The sequence below is a fragment of the Molothrus ater genome, chromosome 3, assembly GCF_012460135.2.
Source record: "Molothrus ater isolate BHLD 08-10-18 breed brown headed cowbird chromosome 3, BPBGC_Mater_1.1, whole genome shotgun sequence".
NCBI lineage: Eukaryota > Metazoa > Chordata > Aves > Passeriformes > Icteridae > Molothrus > Molothrus ater.
Genome location: NC_050480.2, coordinates 2,061,846 through 2,081,897, shown reverse-complemented (window position 1 = coordinate 2,081,897; position 20,052 = coordinate 2,061,846). Strand labels below are relative to the sequence as shown.

The window sequence follows — 20,052 nt, the reverse complement described above, 5'->3', positions numbered from 1 at the left end:
GCTGCTCACCAACCCACTGAGATCACTATCACAAAAGTGAAAGATGTGGTTTCATCATTCAAGATACCATAACACATGACAGAATGTTAGAGACTACAGTCTAAATCTCAGTTAATACACAAAGTTCTGAGGAAAAGACAAAAATCCCTCCCTACCTTCGCACTGGTTCCTTGGAAGAATCTTCCATCTTGTTTTTATCACATTTTCCAAGATTTGCAGTCCATAATACTGAAATTGGAGAAGAACAAAATGTGAGTACATTTCTGTAGGACTAACTAACTTGCAGGACTCTCATTCAATCAGACATTCACACTTAACATCTAAGACTTCAAGATTCTTAAACTAACAGTTTTATTAAATATATGTCTAGTCACCCATTTACTGAGGTTTCATGCATCGTATTTTCTTGTTTTATTCTTGGCTACACTAAGTCCTGCTGTTTGATCATGCTCACACCAGGAGGGGGGGAAGAACAATAATGAAAAGCCCTCTGGCAAACAATTCTGGCTATCTGGAAAAGCAGCAGCCAGATATGAATTTGTATCACAAATGACTGCTCCTAAGTTTGAGTATTAACACAACCAGGCTCCTAAAATATTTAGCAGCTTGGATGGTGGCTCAAGCTTCCTACTGTTCCTCTAAGAGCTGCAAAAAAAAAATCTTGTCTTAGCATCACATGTCCTGACACTGGCACTTTCTAGAGAAATTATCTCCCAAACTTCACTGGTGTGTTACTTTAGGAACAGCAAGACAACCCACAGGTTTATTTAATTTCAATCCCCACCCCAATATGGCAGCTATTTCTAATATTTAAAGATGAACTTTTGTGCTCAGTCAAAGAACAATAAAAACGTGAATAAGCTCTTGGAAATCATTTTACCTTTCAGGAATTCCTTCCTATGTTCTTACCCAAACCATTAACGTTGCAAATGGCCATTCCCTCTGCCCATTTGTCCCTACTGCCGACTCACAGTAACAGGGAAAGAAGTTTGTCATGGTACAACCAAAAAACTTTAATATGTAAAACCCCATTAGCATGAATAGACAGGAGAGAAAAGGGGATGAGGAGTTTTGCATTTACTTTATCTACAGTGAATTAGGAAGAAAAAAAAATAAAAAAAAAATCAATGCCTGAAAGGTAAACTCGAGTTTTCACAGTTCCAAGTTTGGCTGAGAATAAGAGTTCCTCTTTAAAATGGTTAGTTGTTACACAAAGTAGGATCATTAGCATTTCCACCAAAGGGATCATCCAGACTTCAGTTTCATTAAAAATACACAATGTAGACTGTCCCAGGCTACATTGTACTGAAAGAGCAGTTTTGCTGTTCTCATCTTAACATAACCTACATCCCTTCGCTTCCCTATCTGATCCCAGTCCCAGGAGATTTCAGGTGCACATCCTGCAGCTGCAAAATATTCTGTCCCCTTCCAAAACCCTGGGCACCAACAGAAATTCTGAATCACAGAAAGTTGGCAGGGTATTTTTATTGCCTCCACGGTCAGCAGCAAAAGCTTATCAACTAGATTTTAACCTGAAAGTTTTATTTAATTACTTGACATAAAAGCTGAATGAAATCAAGGGAATTTACATGTAGGAAAATGTGCAAAAATATTCTTAAGTAAAATGCTTCACAGGAATTGATTTCAGCCACTGCTATAAATCTACAGACACCATCTGCAAGTGATCCAGGCTCATGATACAAAATAAACTTACAAAAGCTCCTAACAATGTTGACAGTATGAATTTTAATAACAGACAGTGCTAAACTTTCCTGAAGCACATCTAAACTCTACTGAAATTTCTATGTTCTACAGGCACATACATTAATTTTTCAGGTATCAACTAACTAGAAATGTTCATTTTCTCCCAAACTTTTTTCCACAAGTGAACTTATTTAGCTTTTACACCAGAATGGCAAGTCTACTTTTCATTTTAAACAAACACTAGATGACCAAATGAAACTTAAATGAAAAGCTTAACAACTGACTAAGGACAGATCTCATCTTCAGTGGGCTTTTCCCTCACTGAGAATTTCCTGGAGGCAAAGAAAAGGACAGACACCTCTAGCAATGTGCCACACCTATCCCTCATTACCTGCTCAGACATCTCATTTGGGTTCATGGACTTTAAGCTGCTCATGCTGCAAAGGTTTCTACTCCTTCTTCTGTGCCTTCAGTTCTGCCCTCTGCAGTGCCTTGCTCACTCCTTCCTCAGTCCCAAAAATACTCTGGCACTCACAGGTGACACTGAACAGCAGCAAAATCCCTGTACAACCCTCAGCTGCACATCCTTCTGCCACACCAACTGCAAGGGCTCCAGCAGCCCCACATCCTGCAGGGGGTCTTGACTTTGTCTCATTTATTTGATGGCTCTAATTACTCTACTTTCTCTGACAATGAGGAACTCCACTCCCAAAAAAGTCACTGATACCAATTACCAAGTCCTGCCTTTTCATCAACTACTGCACCAGCACATGTGAACACACCTTATCTCTGTGTAACACAGAAGCTTTTCAAAAACTAATTTGCTCTTGGTTTGCTAATTGTCTACCACTAGTAGTTATGAAGATGAGGGACAGGCAACAGCAAAAGACTCCAAAAAAAAAAACCAAAAAACCCAGCATGAAATGATCCCTGTGGTAGAAATTTCTATGGCACCCTTATTACTTATTTTATGCACCGAATCCCTTTCCCTCCCACCTCCCAAGAAACAAAAAACAATTGATGAACAGAATTCAGTTAAAGGGAATCAAAAGGGTAGACCTTGTGGAGGCCTGCCGTCAAAGCCTAGCTGTGTCAGTTGCACAGGAAGACACCCCTTTTCTTCCTATTACAAGCAATCAACATAATGGAACATTATGATTAATATCAGGTAGTGTTAACAGCTTTAATTAAAGAAAAAATATGATTGCATAAAAGCCAAATGTCATAGTGCATAAATTTAGCACCAAATCATTTGCAATTTATGTAAATGGAAGAATTCTTTACCTGTTGCTTTCTTTCTGTTCCTCTAATCATCTCATTTTTCACAAGACAAATTTGAGTTTTTAAAAATACTGTTGATAAATCAACTTAAACATTAGTAATGTCTGTCAGTATAAAAAGCAAAGTTTACCAGGCAAGCAAACAGGCAAACACTGTTACTTAAAGGTGCTTAAAGGTATTACTTTGAGGAAGTTCTTTAAACTGCTTTCCCCTCAACTTCAGAGAGCAATGAAAAAAAAAAATATGAACTGCTTCATGAATACCACATGATTTCAGAAACCATCCAAACACAATTTTTTTTCTGTTTGAACACAGTATGTATCCAGCAGAAAAACATGCATGTCAGTTATTTGAGATAATAATCAAGCTTAAGACAGTGAAAACACATTTTGCTCATCTTTTTGGCTCAAACTCCACAAGTCTTAGGTACAGCATTTCAAATTGCAGAAAAAGCCCTGAGTGCTGCCCATTTTAGCCTCTACCATGATGGATGGATTTCCAACAGCAGTGAAAAGCAAATGTGTTCTGCATAGTAGCAAAGAACTGATGTACTATAAACTTTGGGGTGCTTAAACCTTTATTGATTGCCCAAAACCTTGGCCTAATGAGGTTTGTTTTGCCTTTAACACACCTAGGGACAAATTTTCTCCTCAGTTACGTGCACGTGGCTTTCATTATGATCACACACAGCCAAGCACTTACCCAAGGACAAAATGTGGCTCTAGGAGACTTTTCATTACTCAGATTTATATAGACACAATACCAATCTTGGCAACTGGCATAATGCTTGTATGTGCCTTGAAAAAATTCTGTGTATCCAATTTAGCTCATCCTCAAAAAAAGGGGGGAGGGATAAACTCTTGGCAATGTAAAATGAGGTCTGAATATTTTTTTATTTACAGTTCTTGCTTAAAGCAATCTTTGCGAACAAGACAATCAAAAAAATATGGTTTGAATCAAGAAAGTCTATGGCTAAAAATGAGATACCTTCCTCAAAGTTTATGAATGGAAGAAAGAGGAAAACCAAATAAATAAAAGTTAATTTGCTTACTTTGGTATTCATGTTCTGAGAGAACTCCAAAATTGTATCAACTCTTGTCCACGCATCAGGATGTTCTTTTAAGTGAGTCAACACTTCTTGTGCCATTCTTTGCTGAAAAAAAATTTAATTTGAAAAAAGTATTTAGATTATTTAAGAAGTTATATACTGTCACTGAAGACATCAATATGTAACACTCCATTTAAATTGCTTATCTAAGAGTTGTGCAGAACTCAACCAGCAGCAACAAGTCCCTCAAGCCTCCTTCTGTGACAGCTGAAGTTCACTAACAACCAAACTCCAAAAGCCACTTGATGCAGGGCAGTAATTCCTCATTTCCACCCTTCCATCCTGAGTGATTCATCCAGACCAGCAAACATGCAGGAACAGCACACATGGTGGGGAAAACCTACTAGGGAATGAAGTTCCCTCCCCTTCCACAAAGCCTTCTAGATAAAACTTGATTCTCAGGCACCCAAACTTTCCAGTTCCAGTGGAAACACTTACACAAAGTGCCAGGTTCCAGGAACACTGTTTTGTGCTGCAGAACTGATTTTATTTTGAAGAACCACAGAGCAAAGCTTTAGAGGTCTCCAATCCCTACTTCTGAGGGATCCTTGGTGTACCTAACAACCTACAAAACCCTAATAAAAACCTGCTGGCAGGAGGAAGGGAGCTGGTGACACTAATGGTTTGCTCTGCCTTGGGACTGACATTATCAATTACTGTCCTAGATGCTGCAGTTTCTTGAAAACCTCATCTGAAGCAATTACACACTGAAATAGCTGAATTCATTTTAGATATCCTTTTCAAAAGCCTGCATGTCCTCAGGAATTTTTAGGGAGCCCAAGTGATGTCAGCCATTTCCAGAAGTGCCATGTACTGACAAATCTTGCTGCAAACTGCACCCCCTGCAAGCACCAGGCACTGCCTCACCAAGGTGGACATTTCACAACACAATTAACAACTTAATTCATTGTTTCACTGCACTGTAGAGCCAACTGGACAGCTACAGAGCAGTTAAAGCTTTGCTTTAGGACTAACTGCAACAGTCAGAACTCACTACAGCCATGCAGCTTTCTGGTCTCATCCAAGTCTCATCAGCAACTGGTGTAAGAAAACTTCTATTTTCAACTTAGAAACCCAATCAAGACCCCAAATCCATATATACACAATACAACAAACTGACAAATTTGGCATGTGATTCACAAAGTAAAATTGGAGGTCTCAACAGAAAAGGGCAAGGATGTCTAAACTATCTGTACAACACCACTTGCACCCCTACTTGATATAATTGAGCACAGTGGAGCAACTGGACCAGCAAGTGCCTGCAGATCTGGTATGGACAAGTACCACACAAATATTCTGTTCAAGACCACAACCAGTACAGCCCCATTGCTCCACTGTGACTTTAGAGCTGAGAAAAACCAAACAGAAGAACCAGCACTTTCAATACACTTTGGTTTTAAAAGGGAAGGAATAGCTGTGTTTCAATCTGCAAGTGTGTTTTTATATTGGCCTCCTGTTCTGTTTGCTTCTAATACTGGTAACATATCCCAGGATCAAATTTCAACACCAATAAAACACAGACAGTCCATATCCTTCTCCCAGTGCTGAGAGGTTTACTCTCATACCCACTAACCCCTTTTCTGGACACCCAACCCTGCAGTTTCATAAACAGCACAAATTTAGTGCTAATGGTTAATCAAGAACAAAGCTTTATCATGTTGCTGGTACCAAAAAGGAATTTTCAAATAATCTTTCTGGACGTGTGAAGATCTAACAAATGAATAGAATTAATAGGCTGGGATGAGTCCAGGTAAACATTTTTGAGTTGCATGAAATCTCCTTAGTCATGTGTTGCACTGGGGTGGGGACATTCTTTCTTTTCAGAGAAGTATACCCAAAAAAGCTGAGAGAAAAAAATTCAAATCTCCAGGACAGAAAATAGCTTCTTTCTTGCCCAATACAGATCAGCAGATAACAGTTTTGCAAGCAGAGATAAGAACTAAGCAGAAGGAGGAGGCAGGTGAATCTGAAAGCAAGTTCAGCACAGGCCATTCAGGTTGCATTCTAAACCTGTTTCACCCTGACATTACCCTGACCTGTTCCAGGAAAACCACTGGTAATCTCTCAATTTTAATATTCACTTTCCTCAACTCCTATTATTCCTCTCACTCTTCAGTAAACGACTTGAGCTGTCAGACTCCACTGAGAATCATTTTCCCTGCTTTTTTTAACTCCATGGAAGAGGAAAAAGCTCAGATTCCCTGAAATGTCTCCAGTTTGGAAAGGTACTAAAACAGCTGATCAAAGTTTCATTGAGGCGACATGTGTAAGTACATTTATTTAAATAAGTTCATATGATAATTTACTTTTGCCAGTTAAACACCACCTCTTGAATTTCTGCATTTTATTGCTTTGATTTTCTAAATACTGGAGAGTTTTCCCAGCTGTTTTAGGTGAAGCAACTTCTCACAATGCCAGAACAATGGCAATTTGATCACTGTATTTAGTGTTAATCCTTTATTTTCCCTACAAGCCTTCCCAACTTTTTCAACTCTTTTCAAACCAAACAAGATTATAAGCATCACCTGTTTTGCAGGCAGTAAAAGATCACAAAACAAGTGCTACAGGTGTCCATACTTCTAAGGCAAAAGCTACACGGAGTTTTCTGTCATTCTTAAGCACTTAAAAAATTACAGCAAGTAACTGTTTGAATTTAGGACAGCCAAAATGCAAATATTTCAAAAAACAACCTATTGGAATTCACATTAATAATCTTTATAAAAGCTTTTTTTTTTTCCCCTAAAAAGATACACAAAGCAAGTATATGCAAGTATATAATTATTTATTCTAACAGCTGGAAAGAATAGAAAAGCATCAGCTACTTTGTCCCATTTAATTCACTTATTGTTGTGCAAGACTATCTTAGTAAGAGATGCCTGACACTGAAACTCCCAATTTGTTGAGCCTGAACAATTAAAATCTGCCAGGAGAGAAACTATGCCAACATCCTCTGTAGCAATACTTGCCCTCAACATTTAAGTCTCATTTCCAAAGAAATTCAAGACACAGATTAAAAAAGGCAATACAAGATTCACTTTCAAGGCAATATATGCAAACACAGAATAGCACAGTCTTCCCATTTCAACTTAATATTTCACAATCTCCACTAAGTCCAAAGGAATGAATGCAAGAAGAACCTGTGCAAACTGTAATGGAAAATAAAAAAGCCCAGACACAAGAAAGGAACAAACTCTTCTATTAAATATGCAGCATGACATGCTTCTTTATAAATACAAACACAGTAATAGCATCACAAAGATTTCTCTTTTAAATACAATTCTTCAGTGAAGCAAACATTACATTCATGGCTTCACAATCCTGTCCATGATAACAAGTAACAGGTAGCTCAGGCCTTCCTGAAAAACTGAGTCAGGAAAGGTGAGCTGCACCAAGTGTGCTTAGCAATCATATTTGCTAATAATTCTCAACATCAGAAGGCAAGCTAGAAATGAACACACACCAAATAAACATTTCTCCAAGAGTCATTTCAATGTGAATTCACATTTCATGTGACTGCCAGTGATATTCCAGTCACTAGCTCAGTAAATTCACTAATATTACTAATTGTTCCTGAAGTGAATTGATCTTGCTCAGCTGATTTGCTGTAAGGTTAAACATGGTCAATAAATGCATGTTCCAAGTCCACCTTACCTGTGCACCTTCTCCATGGTACAAGCAGTTCACCACATTGTCCAAGAGATTGATATCCAGTTTCTGGTTAAAATCCAGCAGCTGACGAGCTGCATGGTCTGCTAACATTGTCATAATTGCTGGCATAGATTACTGCAAAATAAATTAAAAAAAAAACTGATCAATTGTAAGAAATTATTATCAGCTGTAGCTGCAAAGCAAGTGCTTCAACTTATCTCATTTGTCTCATTGAAACAAGATGCTTATGTTAGCAGCAATAGATAACACTGGGTACAACACTGCTTTGATTGTGGGGCACATACCAGGACAAGCTTTTCTTTTCCCTGACAAATTCACCCATTCCTACCACAGCACAACTCTCCGGGTCGTCAACAGGCAAAACACACAATGACAGTCCGAGCAGAGGATGGGCTGTGTCACCAGCACCCTGGGGCTCATTTCACAGCAGCTATCAGCCCCCACATGTCTGCTGGCCGAAAAGCCTCGTCTCACTACAACCAAAACCCAGACTGGCAACCTCAGCCAGTATCGAGTTCCCAAGGCCAACACGCACATTCAGAAGATTCAGTTCCAAAAGCTTTTAAACGCTTGGGTATGGAGGTGAAACGTGATCTACACACACAGCAAGAAATTAGCCCCAGGGCATTTTTTAAATTGTTGGGGAAAAAAAAGAAAACCACCTTACCAGTTAACCACATCCAAGTAAAAAATTACCACTGAAACTAAGTTGACTGAAGGCACTTTGAGACCACGAAGCCCAGGGATTGTTAAATCAGCAGGTTGCTCTGTGTGCCATGTGAGATCACTCCAAACTGAAATGGAATTCTACTGGAGGTTTCAGGTCCCCTAAACCCAGGGACCCAGGCATTAACTCTTTGTCCTAGATAGAGCAGCCCTGATATTATGCAAAGGGAGTCAGGTGGGGTGCGTGAGATTCTTTACCAGCCAGAGACTGGTGCAAGATAAAGACATTTGTGAAAAGCAGGAAAACAAGTCAGAACCCACAGAATTTTTGATGGTAAGTTATACTCTACCTTTTTCACACCACTCCACCTCCCCCACGCTGAAACCCCTAACAATCAAGTTTATAGCCCTGTTCTCACAGAAAATGGCAACTCTAACTCATATTCCCACCCTGCCATCTACAGCACCTCTGTGCCACTCACCCTCCTTTCCAAACCCTGCAAGCCTACAGATCCCACAGGAAACTGCTCCCTTCAGACGGCCACGAGTCTGGGAAGAGCAAGATCAACCAAAAAGTTACAGCAGAGCCATCTGCATGCTCAGAAAGATACAACCTGCTGAAACTCTTCCAGGAACACACCCCATAAAGTCAGATGTGCTCTCACTAAATAGCTCCATGTGTAAGGAAGAGTTTGTTTCATGCTTTACGTATTCAAGTCATGCTCAAAAGGAGGGAGCAAGACAAACCTGTGCCTCAACCCCAGTAATTACTAATTAAGTGAAAGTTTTACTGCAGCATCCAGACAAGGAAAATCTTTTGTTGGGAAATGTGTATTTGCAAGTAGTGTCAAGGAATTTCTGTTACTTCTATATATATAAATAACTTCAAATCCAAATATTCTGATTGCGTTTTCAACTAGAAAACTCAGTAATACATCAACACAACCATTTTAAGGGCTTCAGCTCAACATTCAGTCAAATCTTTTTACAAGATGTTCCTGCAAAACCAGGAGAAAACAAACATCAAGTAGGGAACAAAATAAATTAAAATTAATACTCCATGTCTATTCTTCCCTCCTTGAACTCCTAATGTTTGCAAAATTGTGATGTTAACTCGGGAAGCGAGAAACACAGCAGCAGAAAAGGCTGACTTCATTGTTCATTTATTCCTTTGGCTCAGGAGGACGCAGAGAACGTCACCTGGCAAGTGAGGGGCAGCGAGCAGCACCCTGGAAGGAACCTGCACCCACCAAGGGGCTCGGAGCAGTTAATGCTCCCAGGCACGCCCCTTTCGTCCACATCTGGCCTCCACGGCTGAGCCGGGAAAGCGGTTCCCGAACTACAATAAATGTCGTGCACTCAGGTAGGGCCATTCATTCCAGGCCTGAGCCTCTTTCGGTGCTTTTCAGGCCAGCCCGAGAGCGCCAAGGAGGAGCAGCGTGACCGAGAGAAGTTATTCAACACATGGGAGCAGAAAGGAAATGTTTTGAATAGGGCCCTTCGCCACTCCCAGCATTATCTTCAAAATGACCTACCTACTTCGGCAGCCGAAACACAGAAATGGCGGCTTTGTGGCCAGCAGCACCTGCAACCAACTCCATCTCCCACTCCTAACCCTGTACCCACATGAAGCTCGTAATCTCTGATTTACTGTACTCCTACACTTTTCCCTCCCCCATCATGCCTGAACTCCGGAACAGATTTAAGCCTCGGCTCCAAGAACCGCCACTGATCAGTCCCTCAATAAATGGGCTAACAGAAACAAAAAAGTTTAAAAAAATTAAATAAAAACCAAACGATAAAAAAAAAAATCTGAACTACAACACAGCAAGAATGTGACATCTACCGAAGGTCAAAAGAACTGCATTTACAGCACTGTTTACACAGTTATCCCAACTCTCGATGACCCTGGACCTTTAACACAACAGTTAGCTTGTTGTGGTAGACCCGATTCATTTTAGCATGTAACACACAGGAATAACAGCGGGCACTTAACAGTAAGAAACGTTGAGCATTTACCATGAATCCTCCAGTACCTTTAACCCAGATATTTAAAGCTCATTGGGGGCAGCGCCTAAAAAAAAAAGCAAACCCACCCTGGAAGAGTCACTGTGCCCCATTTCCAAGCAGGCGATGCAAATGAATTTCCTCCCTCTTCCAAGGAATTAGCTGCATCACTTGTAAATCCCACCCAGGAGGGCTGAGTGCCTCTGAAACGCAGCGCACGACAAACGCGTCCGCATCACGCTCCACACACCAGCAATGGCAACGAAACCGCCCCTTCCCTTCGCTCCTTCACACACACACACGTGAAGGAGAAGGACGAGACGGATTAAGCAACATCTGCCCGGCCCCTCGGAGCGTTCATTTTCGGCTGGAAATAACTCACACCCACCCAGCGCCGCGGCCCTTCCCCGGCTCCTGCCGCAGCGCCCCGGCGGGCGGGCGGGCGGGCAGCGCCCCGGCTCCCGGGCCCCGCTCCGGCTGCGGCTCGGGCCGGCAGGGCCCCGGTGCCCGGCGGGGAGCGGGCCCGGGCGGTGGGTCGGGCGGGCCGGGGCCCTGCGGAGCGCGGTGGCCCCGCAGCCCCTCCCTCCTCCTCCTCCTCCTCCTCCCCTGGGCTCCAGCCCTGCGCTCTATACAGGGCTCCCCACGTGATCCAGGCGGACGTTTCAATACTGCTGCACAGACACACACACACACACAAAAAAATATTTCTGGAAACTTCCACTCCTAATAATTTACAGATTATGTCGCCGGGTTTACCCGTGCCCGATCCCAGCCCACCCGGCCCCCTCCTAACGAGGAGCATCTCCCGCAGCATCCGTGCCTGCGCTCGGCCAGGCCGGGGATGCTCGTACCCCGAACCCCATCCAAGCGCACCCCCGCCCCTCAGGGCTTCTCCACGGGCTCCATCACATCCCTCCAGGCACAGGCCAGGCTCTAGGGCCCTGTGCACGGGCACATCCCCCCGTTCTGTCCCTCAAAACACCCCCCTGTGCCCCCTCCGCGCTGCCCATCGCGACCCCCCAACCCTGGCTTACCTAGGGGTTTCTCACAGCCTCTTCCTTCAGAAAGTAGGGGCGAGCGAGCCAAGTTTCTAACCACCACACGCCACAAGAAAAAAAAAAAAAAAAGGAAAATAAAAAAGGACCACCAAAAATAACCCCCTCCCAAAAAGAAAAAAAAAAAAAAAAAGAAAAAAAAGGACCTCAGAAGGAGGAGAAAAAAAATTCAGCACAGAAGGAGGGAAAAAACCACCACGGCAGGAGGTGGGGGGGAAGGCGAGCGCTCCCTGCTCGGCGGTGGGTCGGGGTTAGTGGCGCCACTCCTCCTCTCGCAGCGTGCCCGACCTGGCTGCACCAGGCGCCCGCAGCGGCCCCCGGGGCTCCGCGCTCGGCTCCGCGCCTTCCCCTCAGCCCCGGGAAAGCGGCCGGCGCGGCGCTCCGGCCTCGCTGGTGCGGGGGGATCTACCCGGCTGCGCCTCCCGCGCCGCCCAGGCCCGGCCCCGCCGGCTCTCGCTGCCCCTGCGGCTGCCGCCCTCCCCGCCCGGCGCTCAGTTCGCCCCCATTCCCGCCGCCCCCCCCGCGGCTCGCACTAAACTTCGCCCCCTCAGCTACGGGTCCCCTACGAGCAGGTCACACACGCGGCAGCGGCGACGGGGACTGAGCGCGGCGCGTCTCCCCCTCCTAATGCCACAGGCTCGGAACCGGCTCAAACCGGTTCAGACTGGGAGATTCCATCTCGGTTTAGTTTTCAGCCCATGGCGCCGCGGAGCGTTTGGAAACCTCGGGGGCCCCGCCCAGCCGCCGCTCCCATTGGCCCCGGGATGTGCCGCCGCGAAGGCGGCCGCCACAGCGATTGGTCGGGCGGACTGTCAATCCGCTGCGCGCCTCGGATGGGCGGGGGGAGAGCGCGGCGGTGGGGGGGGTAAGCCAAGGGGATCCGCCCCCTCTCCAGCAGCGCTTTGCGCGCTAAGGGGGGGGCGCCGCTCTTCGATAGGCCGAGCCGCGCTGTCACTCAGACAGGCCCCGCCTCCGTGCTCGTAAAGCGCGGGCGCAGGGTTGGCCGTGCTCTCATTGGTCAGCGGTGGTGGCGGCGTGACGCGCGCGCCAGAGCGCGGCTTTCGGGGCTGCGGCGGGAGGGGGCGGGAAAGGCGCGGCCGTTGGGCGCCCCCGGGCGCGTGCCTGAGGCGCAATAGCGGGAGCGGGGCGGGCGGCCCGTGAGGGGAAGGGGCTGAGGGGCCTCTCCCCTCAGTGAGGTGAAGGGGTTTTGGCGGCCTCTCCCCTCCGAGAGGTGAAGGGGTTTTGGGGGCCTCTCCCCTCAGTGAGGTGAAGAGGTTTTGGGGGCCTCTCCCCTCAGTGAGGTGAAGGGGTTTTGGCGGCCTCTCCCCTCAGAGAGGTGAAGGGGTTTTGGCGGCCTCTCCCCTCAGAGAGGTGAAGGGGTTTTGGGGGCCTCTCCCCTCAGTGAGGTGAAGAGGTTTTGGGGGCCTCTCCCCTCAGTGAGGTGAAGGGGTTTTGGCGGCCTCTCCCCTCAGAGAGGTGAAGGGGTTTTGGGGGCCTCTCCCCTCAGTGAGGTGAAGGGGTTTTGGGGGCCTCTCCCCTCAGTGAGGTGAAGGGGTTTTGGGGGCCTCTCCCCTCAGTGAGGTGAAGGGGTTTTGGGGGCCTCTCCCCTCAGTGAGGTGAAGGGGTTTTGGGGGCCTCTCCCCTCAGTGAGGTGAAGGGGTTTTGGGGGCCTCTCCCCTCAGTGAGGTGAAGGGGTTTTGGGGGCCTCTCCCCTCCGAGAGGTGAAGGGGTTTTGGGGGCCTCTCCCCTCCGAGAGGTGAAGGGGTTTGGGGGGCCTCTCCCCTCAGTGAGGTGAAGGGGTTTTGGGGGCCTCTCCCCTCCGAGAGGTGAAGGGGTTTGGGGGTGCCGGCCAGTGAGGGGAGGAGGTTCGGGGATTTGGCCCGTGAGGGGAAGGGGTTCAAGCACCATCCTGTTCGTGCTGAGGCGCCGTGTCTGAGGGAGATGGGGCACCCTCCGTGGGGGCTCTGTGGAAATGGTGGGCATTACCCCACAGGTGTTTCTCTGGGCGGGAGTGGAGCAGAAGATCTCAGCTGTAGAGTGGCCCTGTGAGCAGCAGGAGCCCCAGCCCTCGGTGGGTGCTTGCTGTGCCTTACTGTAGCAGTGCTGTGCTCTCCACCAACGCCTATGCAGATTGTGAGTGAGGTGATCCTTCCTCTAGGATGCCTCTGTGCACGGGGTGTCCAGTTGCCTTCCAAAGGTGCCTCTGTCCATGGGGTCCTGCAGCCCTCCAAAGCGTGCTTCAGGCAAGGCTGGCTTTAGCTTTATCCAAGTCTTGAGCTGTGTGAGGTGTAGTAGGTAACCAAATGTGAATAGGGGCAAGCTTGGGGTTTTTCTGGGGCACCACAAGCTCAGCATGCTGTGGTTCTTCATCTCATCGCTGCCTGAAGGAGCAGAGAAGGTGCTTGCCAACTTCCACGTGGAAAAGCTCCTACTACTGAATCTACTCTGTACCTACAGATTCCTTTCTTCAGTCCTACCTTCTTATTTGAAAAAGCCATAGCTGTAGAAACTTATGACTCGCTTCTATGAGGAGGCTACTCTTAGGAAGTATTTAAGTACCCTTCTAGGAACAAACTTGCTCTTTCATCACTTCAATTCAAGCAGTTACTTTGTTTTTGGGATGGCATTACACTGGTCAGTGAAACTTGTTATAGAAGTGATACTTCTGATTTGTGGAATGCCCTCTGGGTGATTTCCAAAGGAAACTTTCTCTGTAGACTTGCTGAGGTGGTGTTTGCCTGCACTATGGCTGCGGGTATGGCAGGGATGCTTAAGCACTTTTGTACAGTTTTAAAATGAAAAATAAATAGAGTTTTTGGTATGTAGACTGCCTGGGAGCAGTGGCTAAATTACCACTGGTGTGAAGTTTGTATCTAGCAGGCAGGTGCTGTGCTGTAGCTAACAAGTCATAAGAAGCACACTTAACTATGTTTTTGAAGCCTTTTTTGGCTTTCTAAGTTTACAGATAGTGTGTGCTCAGCCATGTAGCTGCTGGATGCGGCTCAAAACCTCTATTTTTTTCCACAGAATCTTTTTAATCCATGCCTTCTGCAGAATGCAGCAGTTTAAAGTTAGGCATCTGTAGCCATCCCCAAAAGATTGCCAGTGCAATGCAAACCATAACATGCTCATATAAATAAATACGATTGCACATACTTACACTGTTCTGATTGCCTGACCAGTTCTAGAAGTGCTGTGGGGATTCCTGTTCCTCAATCTTCATTTTGTGGGTGTGTGTTATGTGCTTGCTTTACTTTGCTCCTAGGACAGCTGGGGAAATCTTGTATTCAAACACACAGTTGTGTTTTGGATAGAATCCCAGAGGGTGCAAGATGGTGTGGTGCCAAAGCAGACCCTGTGTGATGTAACACTGGCTTCATGTGATGTATTACTGCCCTTAATTCCCCAGTTCACTTTCTTGGGAGAGCTTCTGCAGATTTTAAGGCTTGAAGAGCTGGAATGTGAATGGTCTCTTTTATTTTTTATCATGCCTAAAAGGAACTGCATCCTGCTCACATCTGTGTCAGGGTGGCAACAGTGCTTTGTTTAATTCAGCTTGTTTGTGTTGCTCTGGGGGTTGGCCTCTGCAGAGTGACTGTAATTGAAGATAGCACTGGAGCTGCTGGGATTGGATTTGAAAGTGATTCCAGTAGGATGGAGGAACATAGAGAGCTGCTGGTGGGTTAAAAGCAGGGCTGTAACTCCAGCACTCAGAATAAACAGTTCCTATGTGTGTTTTGATGTTCTAGCTAGCTCTGGTGTTCAAAACAAACTGATGTAAGAGACCACAAAGGCAAATTCTTTTAACTCGTTCTGCTTGTGCAGAAGGGTCACTTCTATTTTCTTAACATGTAAGAGAAAAATGTTTAAACCCTTAAATCAGATTCTTAAATGCATGTTAACTATTTTGGGAGTAGATGCAGCTTCGCAACTTCATCAGGTGCTGCTAATGCCCAGATTGCAATGTGGTTTTAATAAATGGCAGGAGTAACAAACACAGCAGGGGCTGGCTCTGCTAAAGTTTGTTTGCTAAATCCTGTGCTTGAGTAGGGGAGGGTTCCTGCCTCATCACTGTTATGACAAATAACACGTTTATTTTTTTTTTTTAATAGCCTTCCTATCTTCCTGCAAGCTGTGCTCTGGGAGAGCTGAACTCTTCCCACTCCCCTTCTGCAAGGAGCCAGGTGAAGGCTGCTTCAGGAACTCGGGGCAGGCAGTAAAAAGCAGCTGTTTCAGCAGGGTGGGTGTATCTGATCACAGCTTTTCTCCCACACATGCTATCAGGAGCTGCTGTAAGCTTGTGCTTGCTGTTTTGTTGCCACTGCTCCCTGTTTGATGGCTCCTTTATTAGATGTTCAGTCTGGTATTTCAGCCTTGCTGGAATCAATAGAAAAATTTGCTTGGGTTTCAGGTCAGCAGTGTGGCCTGGTAGTGATAAAAGCTAACTGCACACTAGGCTGGATCAAAAGGAGCACGACCAGGACATGAAGTGAAGTGATTCTTTCTCTCTGCTGGGCACTCTGCAGCTGCATCTGGCACCCCATGCCTGGGCTTTGCTCCATCAGCACAAGAAAATGTGGAAAACCCTGTGCAAGTCCAGCAGAGCCCATCTTCAAGGTGGAAAAGGGGCTGAGGGAGCTGGGCTTTGTCAGCCTGGAAAAAAAAAAGGGTGAGGGGAGACCCAGTAGGACAAAGCAAAGCAGGGAGTGGGTACCATGTGAGCAGAATTAAGCAACTGAGCTTTTGTGGTCTATTTGTTCTTCACAGGGGAATTTGTGGGAGTTAATATATTTTGAGTGCTTGTCTAATCCCTGTTCAGGGGTGATGGGATGGGCCACCAAGGTCTCAGTGTCACAAAATAAAGGTTATGTGGATAGGTAGGCAGTGCTTATTAACTTTTACCCTGGAGTTAGAGAGCTCTTCCTTTTACCTTTTATGCAGTTTGGTTTTTTTTACTCTTTCAAGCTTTTTTGTTTTATTTTTGGACATACTTCCTGTAAATTTGCTTTAGCAGAGCATCTCCTTTAGCTGTGGTCAATTTGGTTTTTCAGAACCAGAATTATTTTCTTGAATGGTGTGTCAGCATTTGGTGTTGTGCATCTGGGAAAGCTGAGGGAGGAGGCATGAAAATAAAAGAAAAATATCATGCTGGTACCATAATTGATAATGATCATAATCATATCTTGGATGGTGAAGTGAGACTTGTAGGTGGCAAGAGCAGGGAGAGAATAAAATAGAGCTGGGGAAATAAGGCAAAGGGAAGGCAGGTGTTGGGTGAGGCTGAAGTGAAAGGAATGAGGCATTCAGAGGAAATTGCCAGCTGTAAATCTTCAAGGATGTCTGGGCAACACACAAGTGAAACAATCTGTGAATGTCGGGGTCCTTGTAAACAGCTCCAGCCTCCCCCTCATCCTGCAGGAAAGGCCCTTTCCCATCCCTGCCTTTATGGGGGCGTGTCCTGGCTGCTGATTTTCCCTTGACCACGCTGTGTCCACTGCCAGGGCTTTCTTCTCAAAGAGGGGAAGGTGCCTTGCAGTTTCCACTTTCTCCTGCAGCTGTCCCACGTTGTTCTGGGGTTATTGACGTGCTAGGACCAGGAAATATGTTTGGCTAATGAAAGGAATGCAGAGAATTTGTTCTGTCCTTCCACTCTTGCCTCGTGTCATTCTAGAAATGGCAGAACTAATCCTGCCTGAGCATCCCTCTTCTCATTGAGCATCTGCTGCCATTCTTAATGGCTTTATTTTTATTTTGGGAGAGCTTCTAATGTACTTTCTTTATTCTTTAATTACTTTTGACTCCACCTTTACCATGTCTTAGGGCAAACAAATTTTGCATTTAATTTCATTTATTCTTACGTGGAAGAAAGCAACTGTCTGTTTTGGTGAATATCCCAGATCAATGATTTCAGAGAGACTGGATGTAAGAAGAATAATAACAACATTTGCAGATGATCATAAGTCAGGTGTTACAAACACAAGTAGGAAGAAATAATAAAACATAACCTAAAAATCTTGGAAACAGGAAATTGAATGTAACAGAATGGAGGAGAAATAAAAGCTGATGTGTCCTTGGGGGGGAAATCAGAAGTCAGTCCAAGGGAGAACTTGGGAAATAGAGCTCAGGGAGGAAGTGGAGAGCAAATTAAATATTCCTCTGCTCGGTGACAGGGCAAAGGAAAGGACAACACGGTTAGGGAGCATCTGTGGGCATTGCTTGGAACAGCAGCAGGAAGGTGGCCTGAAGTAATTTCAAGAGCACTCGAAGAATATTTTAGCTGAACCTGGGTATCTCATTATCAATGTGTTTTAAACAGATGGGCACCATTTCAGAGATGATTGGTGATTAACACTTGAGAGAGTAAAGGTGTGAAATGTGTAAAACGCGACCAAGGAAAAGCCAGATAGGGATGTATTCATCCATAAACTTCCTAAAAGCATCAACTGTTAGTCAGTTGATGAATAGTTTGAGATAATTAAAATATCTCTCAGAAAGGTTTAGACATTAAACTTCAAACTGTAAAATAACTTTTCACTCTATGTACAAATCCATGAAAAACAGATTCTAAGAAGGAACTGGGAAAAAATACTGGGAAAAACCTCTCTATATTACAAGGAAGAAATTCTCCATCTGCAGTCTTTTAAAAATGCCACCTTTTTGGTGTCTCACTGCTAACTGAAGTCTTCTGTTAGCCAGACCTGGCTTGCCATATTCATGTGAATTGTGCTGATGCTGAAAAGGGGTCAGAAGGCAAAGGTAAGACATTTCCCCCTTCCTCTAGTAAAGCTCAAATAAGTGACTTCAGAAATTTTTTACTGAAAAAAGTCGTTAATGTGGGACTCTATGTAACAAGTGAGCACAGTGAGATATAAATGCTCCTTTTGCATTATGTAGCTATAAAGTAATACTCATAACTTAAGAGAAATCAGCTGCTCTTCAAGAGCTGTTTAACTGCAATAAGCTTGGCACAAATTCTGTTAGGCTCAGCTCTAGGAACAATTCTAGAATCTGCAGCTGTGAAGCATTTTCTGTGCTGCTGTGACTCTGTCAGGAGGATGGTGGGAAGTTTGCTGTGTGTCCCAGCAGAGCTGTTCTGCTGACACAGGGATTGCCATAAAGCCATGGTAATAAAATCTTGCAAGGAGGCAAAGCCCAAGATGTCACCCCTTGGTTAAACCAGTTCTGTTCATCTCTGAAACAATCATTAGTTCTGGAAGTGTTGGGTTTTTTTTGTTTTTTTTTTTGCTTTCTTCTTTGTTTTGTTTTTTTTTTTTTTTTAATACCTGCTCTTGATACAATTTCTTAGCTTTATTTTTTTGGTCTAACCCATTGCAACTTTTTAAGGGTTTGGGGTTTTTTTTTAGGAAAGTTATAGGATTTGTGTTCCAAAATATCGATCAAACTGTAAGATTCGGGAATCTGAGATAAAGTGTTCTATAGTGTCAGTGCTCCAAATGCCATTGGCAGAGACTATTGATTCTCCCCAATAAACTTTACACAGTGTTAAATCAGACAATTGTCTCTGGGCAATTGGCTGGTACTTAGGTCCACTTTGTGTTTCAAATAGAACTGCTAACTTCATTGTGATAATGTCTTTATTTGGGACATGACTTGATCTTTCAGCTTTGGAGGCAATCATCTCTCTCTAACAAGTAAAATAACTCCAGATGGCAACTGAGGAACAGCTCCACTAAAGATGATTGCTTTGTCTTTAGTGAATTCTTGGTATTTACAAGATTGGTGGAGCCCTGTCCTCTCCAGGATTTAGTAGGCGTGTGGTAACTTTCAGTCATTAATCTGATTTAAACTGAAAAACACCACTTTATATCCACAGGTAACAGCACTGGAACAGCAGCAGTCAGCCTTCTGTAGCTGGGATTGTGGCTCACAGGATGTGAGTGCCAAGGTATTAATGAGAGTGTGGTAGGTGTCACTTCCATGATCATCGGTGGCTTTGGGGGCTGCCAAATTCATAAACACATCAGGATAAAATAAGGTTATGGCTCCAAGTGAGGCTGTTTTATAACTGATTTCTCTCAGGCCAGTCTCAGCTTTATAACTGAGCCTAAATTCCAAACAGTCCCTCAGCAGTTCCAGGTGTTTTTAATGCACTGCCTTTACCTTCTATGCTGTCACATGTGCAACTTGGCTGTCTCTTCCCAGTGCTACAGGGAACAGCCTTGAAATTAAAATGTATTCCTCAAGTGATGGATATGGGGCTGTAATTCCAGAACAAGCTCCTTTAGATTGCTCATTCTGGAAATCAGCAACATCTTTCTTTATGTTGGGCAAAGAGGTAGAAGGATGGAAGGAGTAGGAACCAAATCACTGGTTTAGGCTTTTCTTGGAGAGGTGATACTAAGAAACAATTTGGAGGAAAATGCACTTTTCATTGTTGGGCAAATAACATTGTGCTGAAGGAAAAGCTGTCACATTCTTCCCAACCTTTGTGATTATTTGTAGTTTTTTGAATGTACATAGTATATATACAATCATCTTCCAATTCATCAGGATTCTTGGTTATTATTCATCTTTTCACAGTCAACTCCTTGATTTTAGGTA

The 20,052-nt window shown here is 44.6% G+C and overlaps 1 protein-coding gene across 1 annotated transcript in view; it reads right to left on the bottom strand.

Moving 5' to 3' along the window:
• The window catches only part of XPO1 (exportin 1), a 34,634-nt gene extending 22,494 nt beyond the window's left edge, over positions 1-12,140 (bottom strand). Inside the window, exons 1-5 of the mRNA XM_036379907.2 lie at positions 12,072-12,140; positions 11,470-11,525; positions 7,745-7,876; positions 4,037-4,138; positions 156-228 (exon numbers count right to left, since the gene is read on the bottom strand). Of these exons, the coding sequence (XP_036235800.1) occupies positions 156-228; positions 4,037-4,138; positions 7,745-7,870 (301 nt within the window). The 5' untranslated portion in view covers positions 7,871-7,876; positions 11,470-11,525; positions 12,072-12,140. The remainder of the gene's footprint in view (positions 1-155; positions 229-4,036; positions 4,139-7,744; positions 7,877-11,469; positions 11,526-12,071) is intronic.
• Positions 12,141-20,052: the final 7,912 nt, after the last annotated feature.